This window comes from Miniopterus schreibersii (genome assembly GCF_964146895.1).
Source record: "Miniopterus schreibersii genome assembly, chromosome: 10".
NCBI lineage: Eukaryota > Metazoa > Chordata > Mammalia > Chiroptera > Miniopteridae > Miniopterus > Miniopterus schreibersii.
In genome coordinates, this window is record NC_138110.1 from 32,455,751 (window position 1) to 32,480,322 (window position 24,572).

At 38.2% G+C, this 24,572-nt stretch overlaps 1 protein-coding gene across 1 annotated transcript in view; it reads left to right on the forward strand.

Moving 5' to 3' along the window:
• The window catches only part of KLHL14 (kelch like family member 14), a 91,017-nt gene that overhangs the window by 11,824 nt on the left and 54,621 nt on the right, over positions 1-24,572 (forward strand). The window contains exon 3 of the mRNA XM_081148870.1: positions 17,037-17,158. Coding sequence (XP_081004996.1) covers positions 17,037-17,158 — 122 coding nt within the window. The remainder of the gene's footprint in view (positions 1-17,036; positions 17,159-24,572) is intronic.

Sequence of the window (24,572 nt, forward strand, 5' to 3'; positions counted from 1 at the left end):
TCAATTTCACAGTCTGGTACTGAGTGTGGAATTATTGGGTTGGGAAGTTCAATTTTTTGCCAAAAGAAAAAATAGTCATATTTTTTAAGGCTGCTTAGAACAAAGCAGCAGACCACTATCTTATCCTGCTTTTTAGCATCCCTCAAAACCAACCACATCAGAACATCATGGGCAAATGGAAAAGATTAGGAGAGGGAATGTATAATCTGTGAGTCAGAGAGGGAAACTTTGAAGGAAAAATGTTAATGCTTTAAAGATGCACACGAGGACCTCAACACTTTCTACCTCGTATGCATTAACAAGGGTTCAGTGATACCACAAGGGATCCCAGCCAATATTGGTGTATTATAGAGGCAGAAGTGTGTGCCTCGTAGCACAGACCAATTTGGTGGCTTGGTTACTATGACAACTGTACCACTACTGTCAATGGCAATTCCTATAATCTCCCTGTGTTAAGGCTTTCACAAGTGTTCACTCCAAAATGACGTTTGTAGGGTAGGCACTACAGAGTAAAGCTAGGAGGTAAAGATTAGATAGATAGAAAGATGATAGATAGATAGATAGATAGATAGATAGATAGATAGATAGATAGATAGATAAATAGATATAGATATAAATGATATAGATATAGATAGATATACATAGATATAGATGATATAGATATGTATGGGTGTGGATATGATATGGCTATGGCTGTGGAGATAGAGAGATGGCGATAGAGATAATAAATAAGAGAGAGAATGTGAAATAATAGGTACAAATAAAAAGGATATGTTATAATGCAAATATCTTAAACAGTTCTATTGTATAGTAATTAATACCTAAAAGTCAGACAGATTTGGATCCAACCCCACTTTGACCACTTATAAACTGGCTTTCCTGTAATTTACTTATTTTCTGATTGCTTATTTGTAAAATGTACATAATAATACCCACCTCATTAGGGTAGTTCTGAATATAGAGAGAATATGTGCCTGGCTGTGAATACTTAATCAATAGCTTTTATTTTTATAGAAAGAGTTTTATTTATAACTAATTGCTTTTCTATTTGCCTGTTAAGACTCTTAATTCCATAAAATATGTTCATTCTAGAGCTGGATTCTCACAGCCTGAGTCCTAAGTGCTGCTCTGATAAGGATAATGTTTCTACTGACAGTGTCTGTTTTATCCACCATTGACTGAACTACAGAGCTTAGACCAGTCCAGCAATCTGTTCCATCTGCTTGATCCGTCATGTCAGCAATTGGAAAAGTTAGAAAAACCATGGCAGATTCTATTAAACATTTTATTGAGATGTAATTTACATACCATTCTATTCACCCATTTAAAGAGTAAAATCCAATGGTATTAGTATATTCACAGAGTTGCAGCCATCACCACAATTAATTTTTGACCATTGTTATCACCCCCCAAAAGACCTCATACCTGTTAGCAATCAGCCTCCATTCCCATCATCCCCAACCCCAGAACCCTAGGCAACCACTAATCTACTTTCTGTCTCCATAGATCCATAGCTTTGCGTATTCTGGACATTTGATATAAATAGAATCACATAATATGTGGTCCTTTGATTGGCTTCTTTCATGTAGCATAATGTTTTCAAAGTTCATCCATGTCGTAGCATGCAGTACTACATTCCTTTTTACGGCTAAACAATATTTCATTGTATGGATATGCCACATTTTATTTATTCATCTGTCGATGGACATTTGGGTTGTTTCCACTTTTTGCTATTATGAATAATGCTGCTATGAGCACTCATGTACAAGTTTTTGTGTGGCCATGTCATTTCTCTTGGGCATATACTTAGGAGTGGAATTTCTGGGCCCTGTGGTATTCGGTTATTGAACAAATGTTTAACCTTTTGAGGAACTGTCAGATTATTTTCCAAAGCAGCTGCACCATTTTGCATTCTTACGAGCAGTATGTAAAGGTTCTGATTTCTCCAAATCCTTGCCAACACTTAGTATCAGTCTTTTGACTGGAGCCATTCTAATGGGTATGAAGTGTTATGCAATTGTTGTTTGCATTTCACTAACGGCTAATGATGTTGAGCATCTCTTCATGGGCTTATTGGCCACTTGTATTTTTTTTTTTTTTAATGTCTAGTCAAATTCTTAGTTGTTGCTTTTCAATTTTTCTTATTGAGTTGTGGGAGTATTTCAAGCATTTTTATTAGGGCTTCTTATGGTTCCTGGGTCATGGCTAGAGCCACCTTCTGAAAGAATTGGGGGTTCTGTTTGACAAAAAGGAAAAGACAATGCATATAGATGTACAGTGGAAAACTCTCTGATACTTTTATGTGCATAAATACCTATTATTTAAAATGTTGGTGTTTGGTGGTTGGTTTTGGTGTCGTTTTCTCCTTCTTGTGTTTTTTGGGCTTTATGTTGATTTAGGCATGATAGTTCTTAAGTGATAGTCTGGACTTGGTTTACCAAGTCATTTACTCAAAGAAAAAATAGTCATTACTCAGGTTATTTGCTTAAATTTTCATAAAGGCATATGAAGATTTTTTTTTCAAACTATGCTTATACTACAATTATTTTAGGGAAATGAGGTAAAATTATTTGATTGCCAAGACAGTGATAACTCATAAGATCCACTGCAGAAGAAGAAGATGTCAACAACAAAAAAAGCAAACCTGAAAAACAGACACTCTCAGTTGAAGGAATGCACAGTGTTCTTTGTAGGGATCTGCAGGAAGCAGCCCAGCCCAGGATCTTCATGGCTGCGATCCCACTGAGGGCCTCACTTCACATGTCACCAAGGCAGGTTCTGGCATGGACAAGCTAATCATGATAAGAACTTGTTCAGTTTCATCTTCCTTTGTTACAGTCTCCATGCAGCTCTCCTTAGGAACAAAAACGTATCTACAGCTCTCAGTAAGAAATTACTTTTACTACCCTTAGTAGTTTAGGTACTATTACTTCACTAACTATTGCTTCTGAGTGTGTGGATATGGAAGAATGTTCAGCAAACCGTTTTCCAACCTTCATGTTTATGCTTCTACATGGAACAATTTCTATTTTGATTATGAATCTCTTTGAACAATCAAATTCTGGATTTCTATTAAAAGATTTACTTTTCTATTAAATAACAAAGATGACTTCAGGCCACCATCATAGATCTGAGTGCAAGATGGTAGGAATATTAACATAGATTTCTTTATCTGGATATTCAAAGGGTCAAAGTGTTAGCAAAGGTACCTGATAATTTTCTAGTTTTTAGTATGCACTACCAGCAGATCCCAAGAAAGCAGGTAACTTCTATAAATTAGTCGTGTGTGTGTGTAGAAGGCAAATGTCTTCTTCCCTTGGTGAAGATCTTGGTCACATAGCGAAAGTACCTCATTCTAAGCAGTCACTTCAGAACCTCTAGAAACCTAACAAACTTCAGCTGCCACTCATTCTTATATTCAAAATTGGGAAAGAGAAAAAGCAGACAAAGCAAAACTGAAATATTAAACACCACTCAAATGTGCTCAAATAAAATCAAGGTTTGCAATTTCCCCAGTTAGGAAGCAGCCAACGAAACCAGCGGCAAAGTAGCATAAGTAAAACCCTTTCCACAAGGAATGGACAGAGCACCCCCTGCAGGGAAGGAGCCCTCAAGCCTTCCATCAGCCTAGTCAAATGCAGAGCCCAAGTCCCTGAAAACAATGGTGTTTCTGACCTAGAAAGAATTACCTCACCTCACAAAGATGTTTCTGGAGAATGCTTCACATTTTTATGACAAGGAAACTTTAGAGTCTCAGAACATAAGAAACATTGAAAATTTCTAAAAGCACGAAGAGATTTATGTCTATAGCTTTATAGACACTGATTAAAGTCTGTGACAAAAGTTTATGCAAAGCACTTCTTTTCTTTTCACTGTATCTGTGCTTATCCCTCCTGGTTGCCCTTCTTCCATTGGAACTTGTTATCCGTTAACATTAACTGCAGGTGTAGAGTAGCTGAGCACCAAATAGGAGTAGATCAGGAGGCTGCCTCCCCATGTTCCAAATTCTCCATACAGAGGGGAGCTGGTAAGTGTCTATGTAGTGAAAATTAGGAAGCCCCTTTCTCAAGGCAGTCATGCATGTTTGACCATAGAAGGCTCCTTCTCAAGTGCCAGTTCCCAAAAGTGGGTGTGAGATTCATTGGTCTTTTTCTGCCTTGTGTTCTTGTTGTCAGGATAGTTCTGTTAAGGGGGGCTGTATTAGTCTGCTTGAGCTGCTGTAACAGAATAACACAGACTGGGTGGCTTAAATAACAGAAACTTGTTTTGTCACAGTTCTGGAGGCTGGAAGTTTAAGATCAAAGTGCCAGCAGAGTTGGTTTCTGGTGATGCTTTTCTTCCTGGCTTGCAGACGCCCACATCCCTCTGTCCTCACATGGCTTTTCCTCTTGATGCACAGAAACAGAGAGAGAGGGCGGGGGGAGAAATCCAGGGTCTCCTCCTCTTCTTATAAGGACACTAGTCTTATATGGTTTGGATCTCACCCTTACAAATTCATTTAACTTTAACTTTAATTACCTCCTAATGGCCCCGTCTCTAACACAGTCACAGTGGGGGTTAGGGTTTCTACATATGAATTTGGGGGAGATACAATTCAGTACCTAACAAGGGTCAAGAATAAAACAGAAGGAATTAGAAAATAAGTTAGGGAAATTGACTGAAATGATATTTTTCAACTGGATTTACACAGGCAAAGTTATATAGGTGGTTGAGCAGTTATCAAAGTCAGCAATATATTAATAGCTCTTCCAGTGATACAAAGCTAGAAGAGAAAAAATGCAGATCCTGTTTCCTCAGCCCAAGAAAATCTTGCCTAACTCAGTAGTTCTCATCAGAATCAACCATACAGCTTTTATTAAAAAATAAAGTATATCTTCTCCAGCCTTACCCCAGAGAGTCTAAATAAATTAACCTGTAACTCGGACCCAGAAACCTCCATATTTAGCAACATCCCAGGAGGTTTTGCTGCCAGTGGTTTTTAAACCACACTTTGAAAATCATGGCACTAAACAAACAATTGCTTGTTTTCCAATTTGCTACGTATCCATAGAAGATGGGAGAAAACACTGATAGTAACTTACCAAAAGAGAAGTTTGAAGAAAATGTGTTGCAAATTAAAAGAAATCTAATGAACTGACATAAAAATTAAAAAAAAGAGAAATGAGTCAAAGGATAAGTTATTGGAATAACGGGACTCAAGGGATTTATTTCATGGTGATGAAATTTGAGTACCAGAGAATTTTCAGGATAATTCAAGTCACACAACGTAGTGGTCACAACCCAGCCTCAGAGAATGCAGTACATTGCCCCAGAATAATTTGTGTCCGCCTGTCAAAGATCTGATCATTGAAAAGGCTATTGTCCTGGAATGGCTGAGCGGGCGGGTCTGGGAGGCTTCTGCAAATATCCTTTTGGGGGTGATGAGTATTGGAGGTTATCCTAGACCCTGCAGAGAGCTCTGGAGCTCAGGTTTACTTCAGCACTTAGCCCCTCCAGGGTTGGTGAAGCAGCAAGGAACAGAAAGAACAAGCTCCCCATGGGGAGGGAGAGGAAGAGAGGAGGAGAAGAGATTCCTATTTCACCCACAGCAGCAGGGTGTCCCTAAGCTGGATCCCACAAGCCACACCTCATTGTCTCCACAGTGCATACACACCCCGGGCCTGCTTCAGTCCCTTGTTGCTTATCTACCCCAAAATAAGGGTAACCTCCTTCATTTATCTTAACCCCAGGATGATTTCATAGACTAAGTCTTCCCCTAAAAACAAATTCTGGCCCATTGAGAAGCTGTCAGCTGAAACTCCTGTCTTCTTGAGGATGGACACCTATTTGTTGCCATGAATATTCCACGAGAAGCCTGGAGTAATATATTCGGTTACTAACTAACTTTCCTCACTGGGGACCTGCACGGCCACTCCTGCAGTGACTCTCCAACTGGAAACAGCCTGCTTGGCAGGAGGCTGGCTCCAGTTCCTCACAACAAGCTTCCTAGTTTCCCCACCAGAAATCTCTCCCTGGAGTTAGAGTAATGGATAAAATCGGTCTCTAGGTCATCAGGTGGGGTCTGGCCTTGGTTCCCCTTGGCAGCAGCAGCCTGAATGGCTGAACTTCTTTCTTTGGAAAGTGGTTTTGTTAAAATATTCATTTTTACTGTTATATCCTAGGCACTAAGAGACAAGTAATTGTGGAGGGATGTTATATCCTAAACTTGAACTTTCAACATTATTCTGTATTATCTTTCTGCATTTTTTTCCTTGTGCAGCAGGTGCCATGGTTTCCTTAGGTCAGGAAGTCACTCTTTCCTTCAAAAAGCCGGCCAGATGGGAGGTGGAGAGAGGAGTCTCAGTAATGAGATTGGTTCTCAGGAGGCAGCATAGTCTAATCATTGGGCTTTATTGGGAGTTTAAATGCAGACATTACTTATGAGTTCATCACTAACATGAGAGGGAAGCTGCGTCTCCTTTTGTCACTGGGCTACACAGAGCTGGAGTGGCCCCTTTGTGACAGGCTGCACAGAGCCTCCTCTCTCCTGACCCAGGAGAAGCGCTTGCTCCTGTCACGCGAGCACTCCGGTCCCTGCCAGCTCGCTGGGTAGCAGGCCTGCGTGCAAGTGAGCAGCGAGACCCTGCGCCCCACTCGCAGGAGGATTAGTCTAAGAGGGATGCGGGGAGGATTCGGAGATGCTATTTCCATTGCAGTGCATGCTCTTCAGAAGAAAGGCACTGAGCACTAGGTATTGGAATTAGGGATTATATAAGTAATCAAGCAAAAGAGATGTTCAACTGCTTCTAGGAACTAAAGGAAGCTTTAGTCTGGGAGGTGGGGAAGGGGGAAATGCGGTGAGTATGAAGTTGGCTGGAGGCCATTTCCCTCATGAAGTAAAGGACCGGGAATGAAGTGTGAAGGGCTTTGTACAATATAAAGATAGACCCGCTCTGGCCCTTGAGACGTATGATCTAAGTCTTGGGGAAACTTATATTTCATGGATTCAGATGAAGACCTCAAGGCTATTTTGTCATTTTTGTCTCTGCCATCATTAGCTGTTCTACAGGTCTGGTGCCCAGAGGAATGTGGCAAAAGCGTAGGTGAGCTGCTCCATCTGCATGTTGGAGGACACGGTAATATTCTAGAATTAGTATATATCTAGAATTAGTATATATCAGGGAGGAATTATGGAAGACCCTGGTGTGCTTCGGGGCTGGGACGAAGAGTAAAGAGTTGGGAAGATGGTTAATCACAATTATAATATGCTAAATTACAGTCAGTAGAGATGTTGATCTCATAGTCAAACATATAAGTGGCAGAGTTGGAATTAACTAAGTTTTCAGAGGTTCGGATTTTAAAGTCCTGGTTTCTTTCGTTTGTTATAGTGAGTCCTCCACTATGGTTTGCCTCCCACTGGTAGGTTGTGAGACAATTTCAGATGATACACAAGAAACCATCTTTTACATTTATTTTAATAGGTATTACTATATTTTACTATATTATTAGATTTCATATATTAGAAATAAAACACAACCCATGAGGCCCATGATTCAGAAATAAAATTGCTTATAACAATGATTCTTAATACTGGTTGTACATGAGACTTACACAGAAAGCTTTAAAAAACAAACAAACCCTCCAATGATGGGTCTCACCCTACATCGTTAAATCAGAATCTCTGAGAGGTGTCCTCATCCTAGACATATTTTATAGAAGTTCTCCTAGGTCACTCTAAAGAGCACCCAGCATCGGAAACCATAAAGATAGGGATTAATCATTTCTTTAAGTGAGCAGTGTTAAATAAAATATTAAGTAAGTAATATCATAGTACGTGGATATGGCAAATATCACGAAGGTCCTATAGCATTCTAAAAACTGAAATTTGGCAAACTTTTCTCTATCCTGGGTAGATCCTATTCATTCTGGGAGACAACACTGATCCTGAAGAGCAAAGAGAAAAACAGAGACATCCAGTAAAAATGATGGATGTGGTGGAATGACAACATCAAGGCTGATTATTTGGGCATACTCAAGCAGGGATAAAAGACAGAGGGGTTCGGGGCAGGGTAGAGGAAAGGTAGCAGGTTAGCTTTGGGGGTTAGTCAATAAGATTGCTCATTTCCCAATATATTACCCTCTGACTCTCCCACCCTGTAGTTCAGAAACGTGCCTTTTCCTTGTTCCCTTTTGCCTTTTGACACCACCAATATCACACTGACTGGACCTTAAAACAGATGGGAAAACAAATCCATTGGGTAAAAAACAGAAACAAAAAATACAAAAAACAGATGGGAAAAAAAAAGAATGATAAAGAATCTATAATTACATGTTCCTGGATAGTTCCTAGGATTACTGGTGACTTTGACTCTTTTCACTCATTAAGTTTTTCATTCATCACTTCTCCATTCATACAAAAAGCATTTATTGAGCACCTACTATATTGCTTCTTAGTATAGTCAGAATTTTTCTCCATGAACATGAATTGTCTTTATAATGTGACCATACAAATCTTAAAGTTACTTCCATTTTAGAAAAATTAGAAAATGTGCATGATTGACCATTCTCTAGTCACAACATAGCCAGACTCGAGGTGGGAGGAAGAGGACAAGAAGCTAAAGCATTGTCCGTCACTCCTGAGAATCACAGAAGGGTTGTATGGAAAAGCCCTAGAGGTATTTCCTCTGCAAAATGGAGGAAATAAAACCCATCTTGAGACACTGGAAAAGATGCCCAAGCCCCCTTTCCTCTATTCTTTCATCTGGTAAATGGGGATAATGATATTTTGCATTTACCTACCTCAGAGAGGCATTATCAGGTCTATTTAAAGGCTCTTCCCATGAAAGCTGCTGTGTAATTACCAAGAACAACTATGATAAAGAAACCTAAATACAACGGCAAATCAGCTGGAACAAATTCTCCAGGGAGTTTACTTCTCTGGAAAATTTTAAGAAAAGGTAGCAGCTCTCCTCTGGGGACTTCTGGGTACCATTCCAGCTGGGAGCTCAGGGAAGGCTACCTGATCTTCAAAGTCTCCTGGCCCATCACTCTGGATCTCCTCTGCTTAAACGCCTCCCCCCACAACTCCACCCGGTCTAAACAGTTTCCATATGAAGTTCTTTCAAGATTTTTCAGACCTTAACTCAGAAACTCTTATCCCTGAAAACACTCTCAAGCAAGGCATTTATCTATGAGAGAGAGAGAGAGAGGCAAAGAGAGAAGGGAGGTTATAATGTACATTTTGTAGATGCTAGGAAATAGGGAATTCTTTAATAAAAAGAGGAAAAAGAGGATTGAAGTCATTGATCATTCATGCCAGGTTTTGCTGAAATTCGTTAGACAAAGTATGTAGGTCAATTAGATAGGAGCTGGAGCCCAGATGGTAAGGACAGTCCTGCTAAGACAGTTCAGGGAGAGCCAGCCCAGCTGAGTTGGGCTAATGGAAGTTTGGTTGGGATGAACAGATAGATCAATAGATGAAAGACACATCACAGTGCTAGAACTCATGGAACTTGCCAAAACACTGAATATGGCACGAAAATGGGAGAAGAGTCAAGATTACCATAAAACCTGGTGATTTGGCTATCACAAGGCTCAATGACTGCCTTAACAGAGAGAGATGGCAGCCAAGAGAGTGAATAAGTTGAATTTATAAATGAGATCTGGGTCATTACCACTGTTGGAAGTCTAATGGTTTTATATTTTTGTGAGGCATGTTTATGCAGTAAATACAGGGTGAGGCAAGAGTAGGTTTACAGTTGTTCTTATGAAAAATAATACAATAATTAATAAATAATTATACAAGAATAAACTCTGTGTTTCATGTACTCACAACTGTAAACCTACTTTAGCCCCACCCTGTATTCTGGCTCTTTATAAAGGGTGCAACCTCTGGTATCTGCAAGGCTTCTAAGCAAAAGAAAGAAAATGCCTAAATTCCAAAGACTGATTTTCAAATGAGTGATTTGTAAGGTTTATAATTATGCGTAATAATAGTTAGCATTTGTCAATTGATTACTATGGTTAACTACATAAATATTTTTTATGTGCAACCCAGATGTCATCTGGTGGCTTCCCAGGTCTGGGAAAGCTCTGGGAAAATTGTTTCAAAACTCTACCATCCCATGTCCTATGGAAATCCAAAACCCATCCCTGTTTCTGTGGATCCCTTGGGATTTGCATCTTCCTGGCTTTTCCTGTCCCCTGAATCACTACTCTCCATCACTGCTGTGCCACGAGATGTGAAATTGCCCATTCACTCACTGCTTGTATAAAACACTGAGCCATCACAGATTTAGTAAAGTTCACTGAAATTGAAAAGTCATGGGAAAGAGTCATAACTTCTTCCAACCTTCTCCAGCCTCTCCCACCTGGATTATGTTGGGAGCATCGATTTTTATTTCCATTATGCAGAGAGGCATCAGCAGCACAAAGTGGCTTTTATTTGTTGAAGGAGGTGGTTTTGTTTGCAAATAGCAACCATTTATTTTCCCATTACACTTAGATGACTTCCTTTGACCCTCAAAACATTCCCACTTTACGGATGAGGCAACTGAGGCTTAAAGAGGTTGAATACAAGCCCAAGGATATAAATGTATGAAATGATAGAAAGAAAATTTAAATCCAGGTCTGTCTGAATCTTAAAATTAACTCAGCCCTTGAAGGATGGGATGATGGTCATCCACCCCAATTTTCTTTGCCTCTTCAAAACTGCTTAGTTTTTACATCAAATCTTTATGTTTCAAAAAAAAGGCCATACTCTTCGAAAGACCATGTATGGGGAATTATAAAATAAAAACCTCAGTGATTTAGAATCCTTTCAGAGAGAAAGAGGAAAAATAAATTATCTGAACAGTGGAAATGCAACTCTATTATTTTTAAAGACTAAAACTTGGGTAGAGCATAGGCCACTTGCTTATTAAACCTGCAAATTACCCAAAGGAATAGCTAATACTGATGATGGCGATAAGGAGGAGGAAGGTAGTATTTATTCAGCACTACTATCAATGCTTTACATAAATTATTTCTTTTAATCCTGAAAATTAAATATACCTATGCCTTAGGTCTGTTGTTTTCCCTATTTTACAAATAAGGTTTAAGAGAACAAAGAGGCTATCCCAAGGTCATTCAGTTGAGAAAAGCTGAAGCCAGATGTGTCAAGTTAGCTGTGAGGCTTACACCCTTAACAACCAGCTTTTCCTGCTTCAAGAATCATGATGTTTTCCATAGACTTCCCCACTAGGGTGCATATGCCATGAGGAGCAAGGAATTTATTCCTCTGCTTCCCACCAGTGCTTCTGGTGCTTGGAACAGTACCTGGAACATAGTAGGAACTCAATAATTGCTAAAGAATAGATTAATGAAAATTTAAGTGTCTAAATCAGTAGAGGATATAAAAACATTAAAAATAGTCATGTATTTGATGTCTAAAATGTTTAGAGGAAATATAGGATAGGGAAGACCTGGCTTGAAAACACTTGGTTTAAAAAATAATCTATATTTGTAGTGAGCTGGAAGCTAACAGGGGGACCCAGTGCTGCACTGTGACTAATAAAAGACTATTGTGATTTTAGAAACCCTTAAAAAATTGTATACATCATATCACATATCACATTTGTTATATTGTGTGCAATTCTGACCTTCACATTTTTAGAAGGGGACAATGATGGTGTAGGGAAACTCAAAGGAGGTAAACTGTATGGTAAGGAAAATGGGAAGTTTTTCAGAAAGTAATGGAGACTTTCAACACGGGAAAGAGAAACATACCGCAACTGTCTTCCAGTATTTGAAGAGCTGCCATGACACAGAGATGAGAACTTGCTCTTTTTCTCTACAAGTCTAAGGTAGATTTTCAGCTCAGCATAAGGAGAAAAATAATGTATCTAACGCAACTGTCCAACAACTTTCTACAATAGAGTGGACTTGAAAAATGAAGGTCTATTTCATTATAAATCTTTAACTGATAAGAATAATTATTTATGAAAAAAACTATTAAAAGTATTTCTACATTATCTAGAAAACCAGGCTAAATCAGGGGCCTCAAGTCTGGCTGTGTGTTACAATCAACTGGAAGACTGCACGACTATTGATTTTTAAGGGCCCATCCCATTGAATCGTAATCTCTGGGAATGGGGACCTGAGAATTTATACCAAGAATCTAAATTTTGTAATTCCCTCCATGATCCTTGGGAATCACTGAACTAGATGACTTCCAAGTTCTCTTCTAAGTCTCTGATTCAACTGTGCTTAAAACATTGCAGAATATTTTCTTTAATAAATGAGAATTATTTATAATTTGTACAATGAATTTCATCTAAATGTACATTAGTAGTTCTAAAGTGCCAGCACGTCACCTGATATCTTAAATAGGTTAAAACTTTTCTTTTAACCTAGTTATTGAAAACTTATTTATGTATTATGGAAAGAAAAACTTTAGCTGGCCTGTTTCTCAATTATTAAAGTTCCAAATCACTGAAATAAAAATAAATGAGACTTTACCGTACTTAGAAAACCAGTACGATGAAAAATTTGTTTACACCAGGAGGTTTTAGGTCATCCTTCAATCGTTCATCCAGGGAACCAAAGTGCGTATGCGCACGAGCACACATGCATACATATGCGCACACACACTCACGGATGTGACACATGGTAAATGTTGGGCAATTACTCAGATGGAACAAAGGAAACTTTCAGATTCCCTCTCCTTTTAACCTTATATTTTTCTATGCAAGAATCTAGAAACTCAAAGGCATCCAAATATTATTATTTATTATGACATACTCAGCTATTTACTCAAATTTATCAAATTTCTTACCTCTTAAATACATTACTTTAGGCAAAGGTGGTGCTAAGATGACAAGCAAAAAGAAGTATTTTTTAAATATTAACATATTTGAAGAGAACATACTAATTTGGGCTAAATTGTTTCCCTAAGTAAAGAGCTTCTAAAAAGTACACCATGTTGCCATATGAAGGGACTCTATTGCAATAGTGCTATGTTTGTAAATTTTGCCTAATCTACAATTAAATCTGTAAGGCTCTACTGGAATTATTTCGAAAAGAATAATTGAAACCCACTTTAGCAAGTTAATTCAGATTATCTTAATTTCACTTTGCTAGTTCACAAGGTGTCTTTTTTTCATGGTGTTTTCAAATTGAAGTTCACATACATCAAACAAATAAATAGCATGATAATTAGAGTTTTCAATATCCAATACACATCATTATTATTTGTCATTATTGTCATTGTCACTATTATAATTGCACATTGTAAAAAGAATGGAAGCTTTTCTACAGGAATTATTCACCTGTATTACTTTCTAGGAGTAATTGAATAGTTGACATTGCATTTATATCAAAGTAAAATATGTGATGGTTTGTCTCATTTGTTTTGTTCTTAAGACACGTGGAGTAATCTTTATTAGGTTCCTTTATTTGGATCCAGAAAGGTTCATAGTTTTATGTAATGTCTAAATGTATACTTTCTTATAACAAGGCTCAAAAGATGGCCAATATTATTAAAGTATTAATTTTCCAAGACCATAATTATAAGAAAAACTGGGTAGTGAAGTCCTCTTAATTAGCTTGTATTTATATATATAAACTCAATAAGAATCTCAGTGAAAAATATTACTTTTCTTTTTTAACTATTTAATAAGATTTGTCATGTTGAAATAAAGCCCACATTATATTGTCAATATCTAAAGACTGATTAATAGCAATTTACCTTAGAGTTTACATAAAACTCTTAACTTCATTGTTTTATACAATCCTCATGACAAGTCCTTTGAAGAGGCAGGTCAGATATTGTTAGTCTACTTAATGCTAAGAAAACATAGTGTCTGAGAAGCCAAGTCATTTATACAAAGTCACTCCGATGAATAGCAAAATTAACACTAGAATCTGGGTCATCTAGGTCTAAATTAGAAGTTATAGTAAAATAAATATTAATGAATAAATTTGAATTTTAAAAAGACATTGGTCTGGTAACCTGGAAGGCCTGTGTCTCAACACTGTTTCTGCCTCTGTGTTTGACTGTGGGAACTTTCTCACCTCTTTGTAGAATGGAGTTATTATACCTACCACATAGGGCTGTTTTGAGAGTCAGCAGAGAAAATGGTGAGAAAAACACTCAAATGTGTTTTGTTATGTTTTCTTTCTTCTGTGTTATGCTGCTTCTCACATGTTTTATCCTATTTCTGGTTTCTATGTAATTCACCTTCATAAGGTAGAGTTTTTAAACTTTAGTTAGTTAAATAGCATCAATACTGAAAATTGTGTAACAAGCTTTAGAAACAAAATACTCAAATGGCAAAACAAATTGAATGAATGATGACATAAAAAATACACACACAATGCGAAAGACTTAGAATGTATCTTCCCTCACCAAGAATGCCATTCATAATGAATTCAAAGCACTGCCCCGTCACAGACAACACTGACAATAAGGGTAGGTGGGATTTTCCTTACTTCCATGTAATTCCTCATCACAATCCCTGAGGACACTTGGATGGTTTACAGATTTATCTTAGAGCTCTTGTTGCTATTATGCTAGCTAACCCCTTGAATCATGGCATTGTTGGTGGGGAAGAAAGTTGTTACATTTGCCAACTGTTCAGTGGCCTACGTGTTGGTAGTCTCAGTCCAGTTCTTAGAGGACAAATGGTAAGAAAACATAGTCTCTAAGAAGCCAAAGACTGCCTCTTTGGATGGAGAAGACAAAGACTCTAGATTCTCTCTTGTCTGCAGAGCTGGTCCATTTAAGTCAATGTTGAAAATCACCAGTGGGATTGGTCCAGGGAAGCTGGATTTATCAATGAATAAAAAGACCTTAAAAACCTATATGAACCATGCAGTTATCTCCCTTTGTCACTCATGAAACACATTATAAAAGCAGCAGGTTTATTTAAATATTTTTTAAAAACATAAATATTAAAATAAAGATTTAATTATATTGCTCTGGTGACACCATCACTTCAATGAGCCCTCTCCTCTACATCTGACCAGCAGATACTGGTTGACCTGACCACACCTGCAGTCTGGCAGCACATACATGTGTCCTGTCACGACAGCCACAGAATCATGACTTCCAGATGAACAGGTCTGTCTACACATGGTAACTGACAGCAATCTAAAAATATATATATTTGTTCTTATCTTGACTTCTCTTATACTCACAGAGTGGTTGATTATTTGGGCTAAAACTACAGTAAAAAAAAATAGCCTATTCCTGTAACCATGCATTTAGGAAATTATATGATACATCAATTATGTGTATATCACTTCAAAGTAAAAGAGAGGTACTTAATGCACTGAGTTTCCTTAACCCCTCTCAACAAACCTCACCAATCACTGAAATCCTCAAACTATGAAGTTCTTTGCTATTGACTTCTGTTTTTATCTCCCAAATACTGGTCTATAAGGGTAAAAATCCAAAGTACTTCTGAAAAATAAAAAATTAAAATAAATAAATAAATTAATTAATTAATTAATTAATTAAAAAAATAAATGCTTCAAATTAAGAGAAGTTGAGTGGGGTTTTTGTTTATGGCAAAATTAATATTGCAAGCCAATACTATGTTAGGCATTCTTCTGTAAGTGCGGTGCCTCCTACCCATGAGTCCCTAATTGGAGATTCTTCAGAAGGTGTTTTTCCTACTCAGGCATACACAATGCGTTCAATGGCTCCAGAGTTTCATTAAAGGAATTCTCTCGTTCCCTTCCTTCACATGGAAATGCCATTAACTGTATTAACTTAACTCTCCGAATGTTAGGTTCTTAACCAACAAACAGTGCTTCTCCACCGGGGCGTACTTCGCCAAGCGTCCTTGAAGCTGAAAGACAGCAACGGGGCCGAATGCGTCATAATAGATTCAGAGGAACCCTTTTGTATTTATTGACTTTTTCCTTCAAACATGGTTGTTCCGTTTCTTTCACCACCACCTTCAGCCTTTCAGGTAAATGAAAAGTTCAATTATATGTAAAGCGACAGTTAAATCAGCAGGCCCCTTGTAGGGGTCTGGGCCTCCCCTCCCCGCTCCAATCGCAAGTGTGCTCAACCCATTACTGTTCCCGAGGATGTACATCCATCAGGTCGAGTCCGCCGGCCAGGGTGCATCTTACAGCTTTTACTGCATATGAGACGTCGCAGGCCTGTTCTCAGGAACTGCCAGGCGGACTGGGAATCACAGTCACGGTTAATAGCAGCGAATTGCCAGCTCTTGATGGGTGGGTAGTCACTCCTTTCAGTGGTTGCCCCCTGGGGGAGAAGGTAGAAAAACAGAGGGAGGGAATTAGAGTGACTTTGCACAGCTGAGCAGGTTCATGCCGCTGGATCAGTGGCAAGCATTGGCAGGGCTCCACTCTGGGGAGGCTCAAAACAACCTCACAGTCTCATTTTTACCAATTGGTGCTGCTGTGTTGCCAGTGGTGCCCGGGGATGGGGTGGCAGGCGGGGCAGAGAGGGGAGGGGGACCTGGGAAGGGGAGGAAGGCTGAGCTAAGTTAAACAAACAAAAAGTCCTGATCATACTGGTTAAGCCACCCCAGTTAGCCCTGTGCTACTAATTGTACCAAACTTGCATTTGAAGTTCCCTGGGTGATTAAAGAGTTGGCTCACAAACTCTCTGCATAACCTTAATTTTTTCAAGGTTCTTTGAGTGGAGAATGGCTTATAATAATGATTTTGACTAATACGATTTTTGACATGCAACTTTAATGCTTAACCTTAGTACAACTCCAGAGCATTTCATGTGTACTCAGCTGTAAAGAGTGATGATTTAAAGGGATAATATAAGAAAAAGGTCGTTCTAGAATGAACCTCTAACAAATTGCATAAAGGGAGCTTATTATTCCATGAGTATGGGGATATGCCGCTCTTCTGATCATTTTTCTGCTTGGTTCAAAAAAACTGTTGAGACATGAATGGGAGAAGAAACAGGAAAAATGAAATAGAAATCTGCAAGCAAGGAACATTCTTTTGATGGTTATGATTTCGTTGCCACTAAAAAGGCTCTACAATAATGTGGTTATTCATCTCCCCTTTTGTTTTGGGTGAAGAATTCGCTCTAACAAGAAAATGCTGTTGTTGGTTGGAGGACTGCCTCCTGGGCCGGACCGCCTTCCCAGCAATCTGGTCCAGTACTACGACGATGAAAAGAAGACATGGAAAATACTCACAAGTGAGTGCCCTTCTTTATTTATTTACCCACCTGTTTATTTCACGTTCGAGCTGTCTTGAGGAATTCGAAGAGCTGGCTAATCAAATTAGACATTTTATTGATTTGTTACCCTTTGGAGGTCTGTTTATGTAGCACTGGGGATTTAGAGGAAAAGACCAAATTAACACTGCAAAGGTGGCCAAGTTGGTAGTTGAATAGGCCTAAATTAAAAGTGGCCTAAAATCACCCCTTGAGTTTGTGTTTCTGTGTGTGCTGAGACGGGGTGGGGGGCAGGTAGCCGTGATCTTCCAAAAGAAATCATTCAGGTTTTTTTTGTTCATTGAGAAGTGAAAGGTTGGCTAACAGCACTAGTAAATGTTCTCACATCAGATTGGTTGTTCAGTTCATTGTTTCAGAATCTAACATTCCTTTTGCTTTTTAGGCATTTTGCTCATTAATCTTTAGTCTGTGGACTTGGTCTTTAGAGAAACACCCCCTCTGTTGCTCCCCAGTTTGGACCGACGGATATAGTCGTAGCCTATTGCCAGCTGCATTAAATTGTGCTTGCAAACTTCCACCCAAGATCTTCCCCCTCCCTCCTTAAGGGTGATTGTGTTTTACAACAAACCTCTTGCCTTGGGCGCTGAGATTTGGAACTTATTGTTATATCGGTTATGATTCCCAATCTGACTCAGTCATGGAATCAAAAATCATCGTTTCCTGAGTGCAGCAGGCTGTGTGCACCGGTCCCCTTGTGGGCACAGTGGCTGCACTGGTCAATAAAACTAAATTTTAACTGTCAAAATTGCCCAGAGCTGTATAGATAAAATAATAAATGAGGAATTTTGATCCATAAATCAAAGCCATACAATTTAAAACCGACGAAAGTGAAAGTTAGGTTTTCTTCCTGCATGTGTCTTTTAAGCAGTTATATATTTTATCAGTTAAAAAAAAATTCTTTTCCTTCCCTTTTACTGAAAGCCCTTTAAAATAATAGAAACTGGACAACAGTTTGCCCATAAGAGCAGAGGAGGAGCAAAGACATGTGAGGTGGTGCTTGAAATAATACATTTCAGAGCTGGCTTACCCCAGCGAAACCTGCGGTAGCATTGTCCAGGAGCTGCAACGAGAAAGCTCCCCGGACACCCATACACTACGGTTTTGTAAAGAAGTGGTGGAATGGTAGCAGCAAGATTAAAGAGAAGGGAGGAAGACAAATAAGTTAGAGATGCCTTAAAATGATTTTTAATCTGTTGTTTTTGACAAAAATCGCAACTTAAATACCTGAATGCATGGCCAAGCTGCATTGTAAAGATTCATCAGAAACTGAAGCTAAAGCAAAACCAAAGAATTCATTTTCTAACACTTGATCAATAGAGAGAAAGTCTACATTCAATGAGACACTAATACCAGGAGGAGGAGAGAAAAAGGCCAAAAGATTCTCAAAGAGAGATGACAGAGAAACAGGCTAAGGGACAGGGAAATATTAGACCCTAGCAATAAATGATATTCATTTACTAATCCATCTTGTTTTCCCAAATAGGGCAGGCCAGGTCCAATGTGCTATTTGTTTGAAGCCCTTCATTAAAGGCAAAAAGATTAATTAAAGTAGTATGAACAGTACCTAAGAAAAGTCTTCTGTTCATTTTGAACCATGTTCTGAGACGGGGTGATCAGCTTATTGTCCGAACTGGGACACTTTAAAGCATGAAATTAATTACGCTGGGACAACAGGTATGAACTGGGACATATAGTCATCCTACTCAATTTTTTTACATTGCCTGATGTAACTCTTTACTTAGAGGGATGTAGTAAGAAAGCATGAACTTGAATCAGTCACACTGGGTTCAAACTTATGTCTATGACATTGAGCAAGTCATATACACATCTCGAGTCATGGGTACTTCATTTAATCATCGTAATTTGAGTATTTTTTAAAATAAAATTGTGTTTATAAATCATTTAGCACATAAAATGAACTCAATAAATTTCAGGGACTGTTGCTATTATTGTAACAGCCATACCAATATTAGCACAAGGACTGCACAGACCTTGATACCTTAGAGGCATCAATCAACTCAAGCTCTCCATAGAGAAGGGGAAAAAAATTGCACTACAACAGACACACTTGGACCCACTGCTCCAAAGTAGGGAACCTGTTTTCCATAGTTTTATATGTCGGAAGTAATAATCTACTAAGAAGTAAAGATAAATGAGTATCTGTTGACTCCATTCACCACATTTGAAATTGAAGGAAATAAAGACATTAATGTATAGAGAAGTTCTTATCATGTGAACATATTCAAAGATCGTAAACATTTTTCTATACTCAGGCATAATCATAGCTTTGAAATAAATGTCTACTCTACTCATACTCTATTTCAGTGAGACTTGTACTTTAAAAAATGGAGTTTATTACCTGCTGGGTTGTGACAACAAGGCCCGATGCGAAGGCATATTTTTCAGGTTTGTTGGAGAAATATAGACAGTTTATCTGGGTGATTTCTGCTGTTGGTTTGAGTTTTTTAATTAAGGCATCGTATGTGGCTACATCGACTAAATAAATGTAAATGAAAGGTTTTTAAGCTATTTGGACCATCTAGTGATAAATGAAGAAATGTTTCTTTTTGGAATAAGAAAATATCCAAATTCTCCCCAAATCCAAAGAAACACTAGAGATTCCACAGCTTCCCAGTGCCATTGCTTTGACCCAGAACAGCTGCTTAGCTACTTTGCAGGGAGGAGAGGATGAACAGCTAATGCCAGGAGACAGCTCCTGGTTTGGGGTCTGCTTGTTTATTGAATGACAGTCTCCATACAAACTAACAAATAAGCTAACACACAAAATCCCAAGGTTAGCTAGAGCTTCTGAATCTTAGAATCCTTTGCCCACTTGGCCTGAGCAAACATTTCACAGCCTGTGGCACAGACATGCTCCTTTTAGAAAGAGGCAGGAGCACAAATACCCCCTTGTGGAAGCCGTGCTACTCACACGCATTATAGAATTAAAGGGAAGGTCAGTCAGAATTTTCCTTAGGTCTTGTTCCTGTTGTGTTATTTATATTTTAGGAACACTCTAATAATAATAGACACTTAAATAATAATAAATTGAATAGAGTAGAGGTGAATGGAAGTGAAAAAGTAGGTGTGCATTAACAAAAAGAAAACAAAATTCCTCAGTCAACCAACCAGTGGTTTGATCTACCCAAACAACAAAAAGAGCAATTATTCTCACTGAAAAGGCTGTTTTGGTAGCACGCTGGCACAGACTGCGTATTTGTCTTCCTCTTTGGAAAAATCATTTAATATAACATTATAAAATTGATCTTAAGCATAGTGACAGAGCTCCCCAGTCTCTTTCAGAAAAAGTATTGAAAAAATAACATGTAAAAATGACTGTAAAGTCCTTTTATAAGTGTGAAGTGTTAAGTAATAACAATAAAGTTGGCATTGTTGTTCTCTTGCCTGTTAATAATAAAAGGGAAGTTGAAATGCACTTTCATTCATTTTTATTTTACAGTACTGCTTTTCTTGCATTTCTCACGCCTGCACGCAGTCTCCTGTTTCATTCTTAACTTATTAGAAAGCAGTACAGGAGGCTTGAATACTAAAATGGCCAATGCAAAAAAAATATGCCTCCTGCACATTGCAGGCCCTAAATTCTTAGTGCCAATATCAAACAAAATTTCCCCAGCTACTGTGTATTTTTGTAATGTATTTCTTACTTATCAAAGTTTTTATAAAGGCCAAGTGTGGGAAGCAGCTTACATTCCTCCCCAAGAGAGCACTGAGGAGCTGTCATTTCTATTTACTTTCTAAGTGTTTCCCAGGACCTGACTTCCTTTAGCCTTCATTTCCGATAAGAGACTCTACTTATTAGGTGTTTCTTATTGCTTTCTGTGAGCAATGACAGGAGAAAGGATTTCAAAATACAGATTTACCCTTCCATGTGCCAACAATGACTTCCCACTAATAATGTTAGAATGAAGATTGGAAGAGCTGAGTTAGAAAGGCTTGTTCCTCCTTTTGGCCATGGTAAGTTCCCTTTGTTACAGGGAGGGAAGATGCCTTTTATCCCCCTTTCTTTCCTTTGATTTGCAATTCTGTCTATTAGTAGTGCGAGGATTTGGGAACTAGCATTTTTAAATCATAGGAAATAAAGGAAACCATTATGCAGAGGTTTTTGGGGTTGTCCCTTCTGGTTCCTGGAATGTATTTAACTTGATCACCTTTATTTAGGAAAGTTGTGGGAGCTCTGGGGGTCACTGATTGGTTTTAAGAGAGCCACAAAGATCAGAGGCTGGTGCACTCTTCATACTTTTTTAAAAATATACTTTCCATAAGTTTTGAAGGAATAGTACAAAGAGAACAAATCTTATATAAGACATTGAGCTTCAGTTCCAAAAGATAAATACAGGTTTGATCACATCTAATATCTGAGCAATGGAGAATGGCTTAATTACTGCCTACTTGGGGAATAGTAAACCTGCACACTGATACATTCAATTGGACTTCTTTTCTTGGCCCTTCTGTTTCTTGATTTCATTTCATTTCTTTTCTTTGAGGATGTATTGGGGGGAAAGTCAAGTTAATCAAAAGCTAATAATCATTTCTTATGATTATTTGTTTAGAAGGAAATAAAAAGTAAGTTCAATTGAGGTTTTTATGCCTGTAGGTTTCCTTTGCTCATATTATCTTTATTAACAGAACCAAAACCCACAAATTATTTAATTTAATTTCTAGACAGGTAGGTAGAATCCATAAATAGTGCACTTCTCACTGCAGGAGAACATCAGAAAACAATGAGGTGCTTCCAGAATGACTCTGAAAATGCCTGGGCAAGATTTCGACTTATTTACAGACATCTTTCCTTCATGTTCAAAGCAATTATTGAATACCCCCTCTGTGCTGGATGGTAGGACACGCATAAGGTCATCTTTCTTCTTAAGAACCTAAGGAGTCAATTGCAATACGGTGGGCTAAGAGAGAAGTAGGGGAAGTTCATGCTATAGGAGTACATAAAGGGGCCCTAATCTACACATGGGAGGTCAGGTAAGCTTTCCTAGAAGTGACCTTCTGGCAAAGAGGCAAAGAGGCAGACAAGAAAGTACTTTAGCCCTGCTGGGTATGTCTCAGCAGTTGAGCATCGACCTATGATCCAGGAGATGTCAGTTCAATTCCCGGTCAGGGTACATGCCTGGGTTGGGCTTGATCCCCAGTCAGGGTCATGCAGGAGGCAACCCAATCAATGATAACTCTCTCATCATTGATGTTTCTATTTCTCTCTCTCCTTCTGCCTCCCCCTTCCTCTCTCTGAAATCAATAAAGATATATATATATATATATATATTTTTTTTTTTTTTTAAAAAGGAAGTATTTTAGTAACAGTCTGGTACTGGGAATGCCGAAAGGCAAGAGAGAATTGGTGCCTTCTAGAAACTGACGTGAAATTGTCTATCTATAGTCAGAGGCTGGGGAAGTATGTGGTGGGGCTAGAGGTAACCAAGAACCATATTATATGGGACTTTTCCAAGGAATTGTTAAGACAGGTTTAAGAATTAAGAACTGAGAGTAGAGATTACCCCTCTAATTTTTGTTTTCCATGTTAGTGAAAACATAGTGATCTAAAGTTGTTGTGTTATTTTTACAGTAGCATGGTAGTTGCTCTCTCTTAGCTTGGAACTTTTTATTTTAGTTCATGGAGTAATTGTTTCCATGACTTTGGACAAAGAAGAAGGAGAGAGAATTGTGTTTGGACTTTTTAAATATGTTAGCATCTAATTTTACCTTCAATGAGCTCAATTCTAATTTGAGATACATGGCTACACATTGCTATATATCTTGGATTATTTGCTACTGTGCTTCCACGCACCAGTGCTTTAGTGGATTTTTCATAGATTTTTTTAAATGTGTGTGCTGGTCATTCCAAATACTGTATTTTAAATAAGCTGGTACCTAGAAAAAACAGTTGACTTTATTTCTAATGTACATCTCCCTTGGATATAGCAATTGCCCTTTCTCCAGAGACTAACATGTGTACAGATCATTTTGATGCCTCTTTGACACACGTGCTGTGGTATTTGCTACTGAGTCTGGCATGAAGAAGGTGTGAGTTATATGGGCCGCTTGAATTTGCTCTGTGTCGCTCCTAGGCAAATTGCAGACTGAGTTTGGCAAACCGTTGAATGTAAGTACTGAAAGATTAAATGATCTCCTTGCCCAGCACTCTCACTTTACACATTCATTTCATTCATTCAACAAATATAATTGATACCTTCTAGGTAGCAGGCATTGTTCTAAATACAGAGGATGCAACACTGAGTCAAAGCAAAGATCGTCATACCTCATTAATCTCAGAGTTTAGTGGGGGAACCAACATTAATAAACAGTTCCAGATAGTGATATGTAACGAAAAAACGTGATAGTGCTCTAAAGAAAGGGTATAAAGTATATAAGATATTGTAATGGGGCAACCTGCCCTAGTCTAAGAGTCATGGAGAATATCACCAATGAAGTGGCATTTAAGCTGAGAACTTAAGGCTGAGAAGGAGTTAGCCAGGTGCCCAGGTGGAGATGTGAAAGGAGATTGCTCCAGGTTAGTTAATAGAAAGACCCTGTAGAAAGAAGGTACATGACTGAACTCAGAGTGAGAAGAAAGATATGATATGTGGCTAAAGACTTAAGCAGAAACCAGACCATGTAGGCACTTCTGTGGTAGGTTCACAATTTGAAGTGACTGGAAGAAAGGTGGTATCATACTCAGAGTCACACAATGATTTAATATCAGAATGAGGAACAGAACACTAGTCTCTGTATTTCCATCAAACAGAGCTGCCTCACACACCACAGCAATCTGTCTCACCAACAAGTGCCATTAGCCAGAAGTCCAAACTAATGAATGGGATTTTATCTGTACTGACCCATTTCACCCATGAAAATATAAGTGGATCCAATGTACTTAGCATAGTACCACATTCATAGATTAGAACTAGTACAGATTAATTGAATGAATATCCTACCCGTAGTGGTCAAGAATATAATCTTGGTGATATATCATTTGATTGTGTAAGTGATAAAATTTGTGATTATGATTGACAAGCCATAATTCAATGCAGATTTCTTGACAATTTACCTCTGTCTTTAAAACAGTGTCAAAAATGAAACCACACATACACACACACATGTACATACACTCACACACACAGAGCAACATCTTTCGAGACAGATAGCTCTGAATTAAAATACATTTCCCCACATTTGTGAGATTTAGGCAGGCTGCTTTCTCTTTGATTCTCTCATCTGCTAAGTGAGTGTAATTCCTCTTAGAGTTATTGTGAGATTTAAATAAAACAATGCAAATAAAGCTCTAGGCTTATTATCTGGAATATAGTTGTTTCTCACTAAAGTTTTATTCTATTTTAGTCTATTTTTCTGT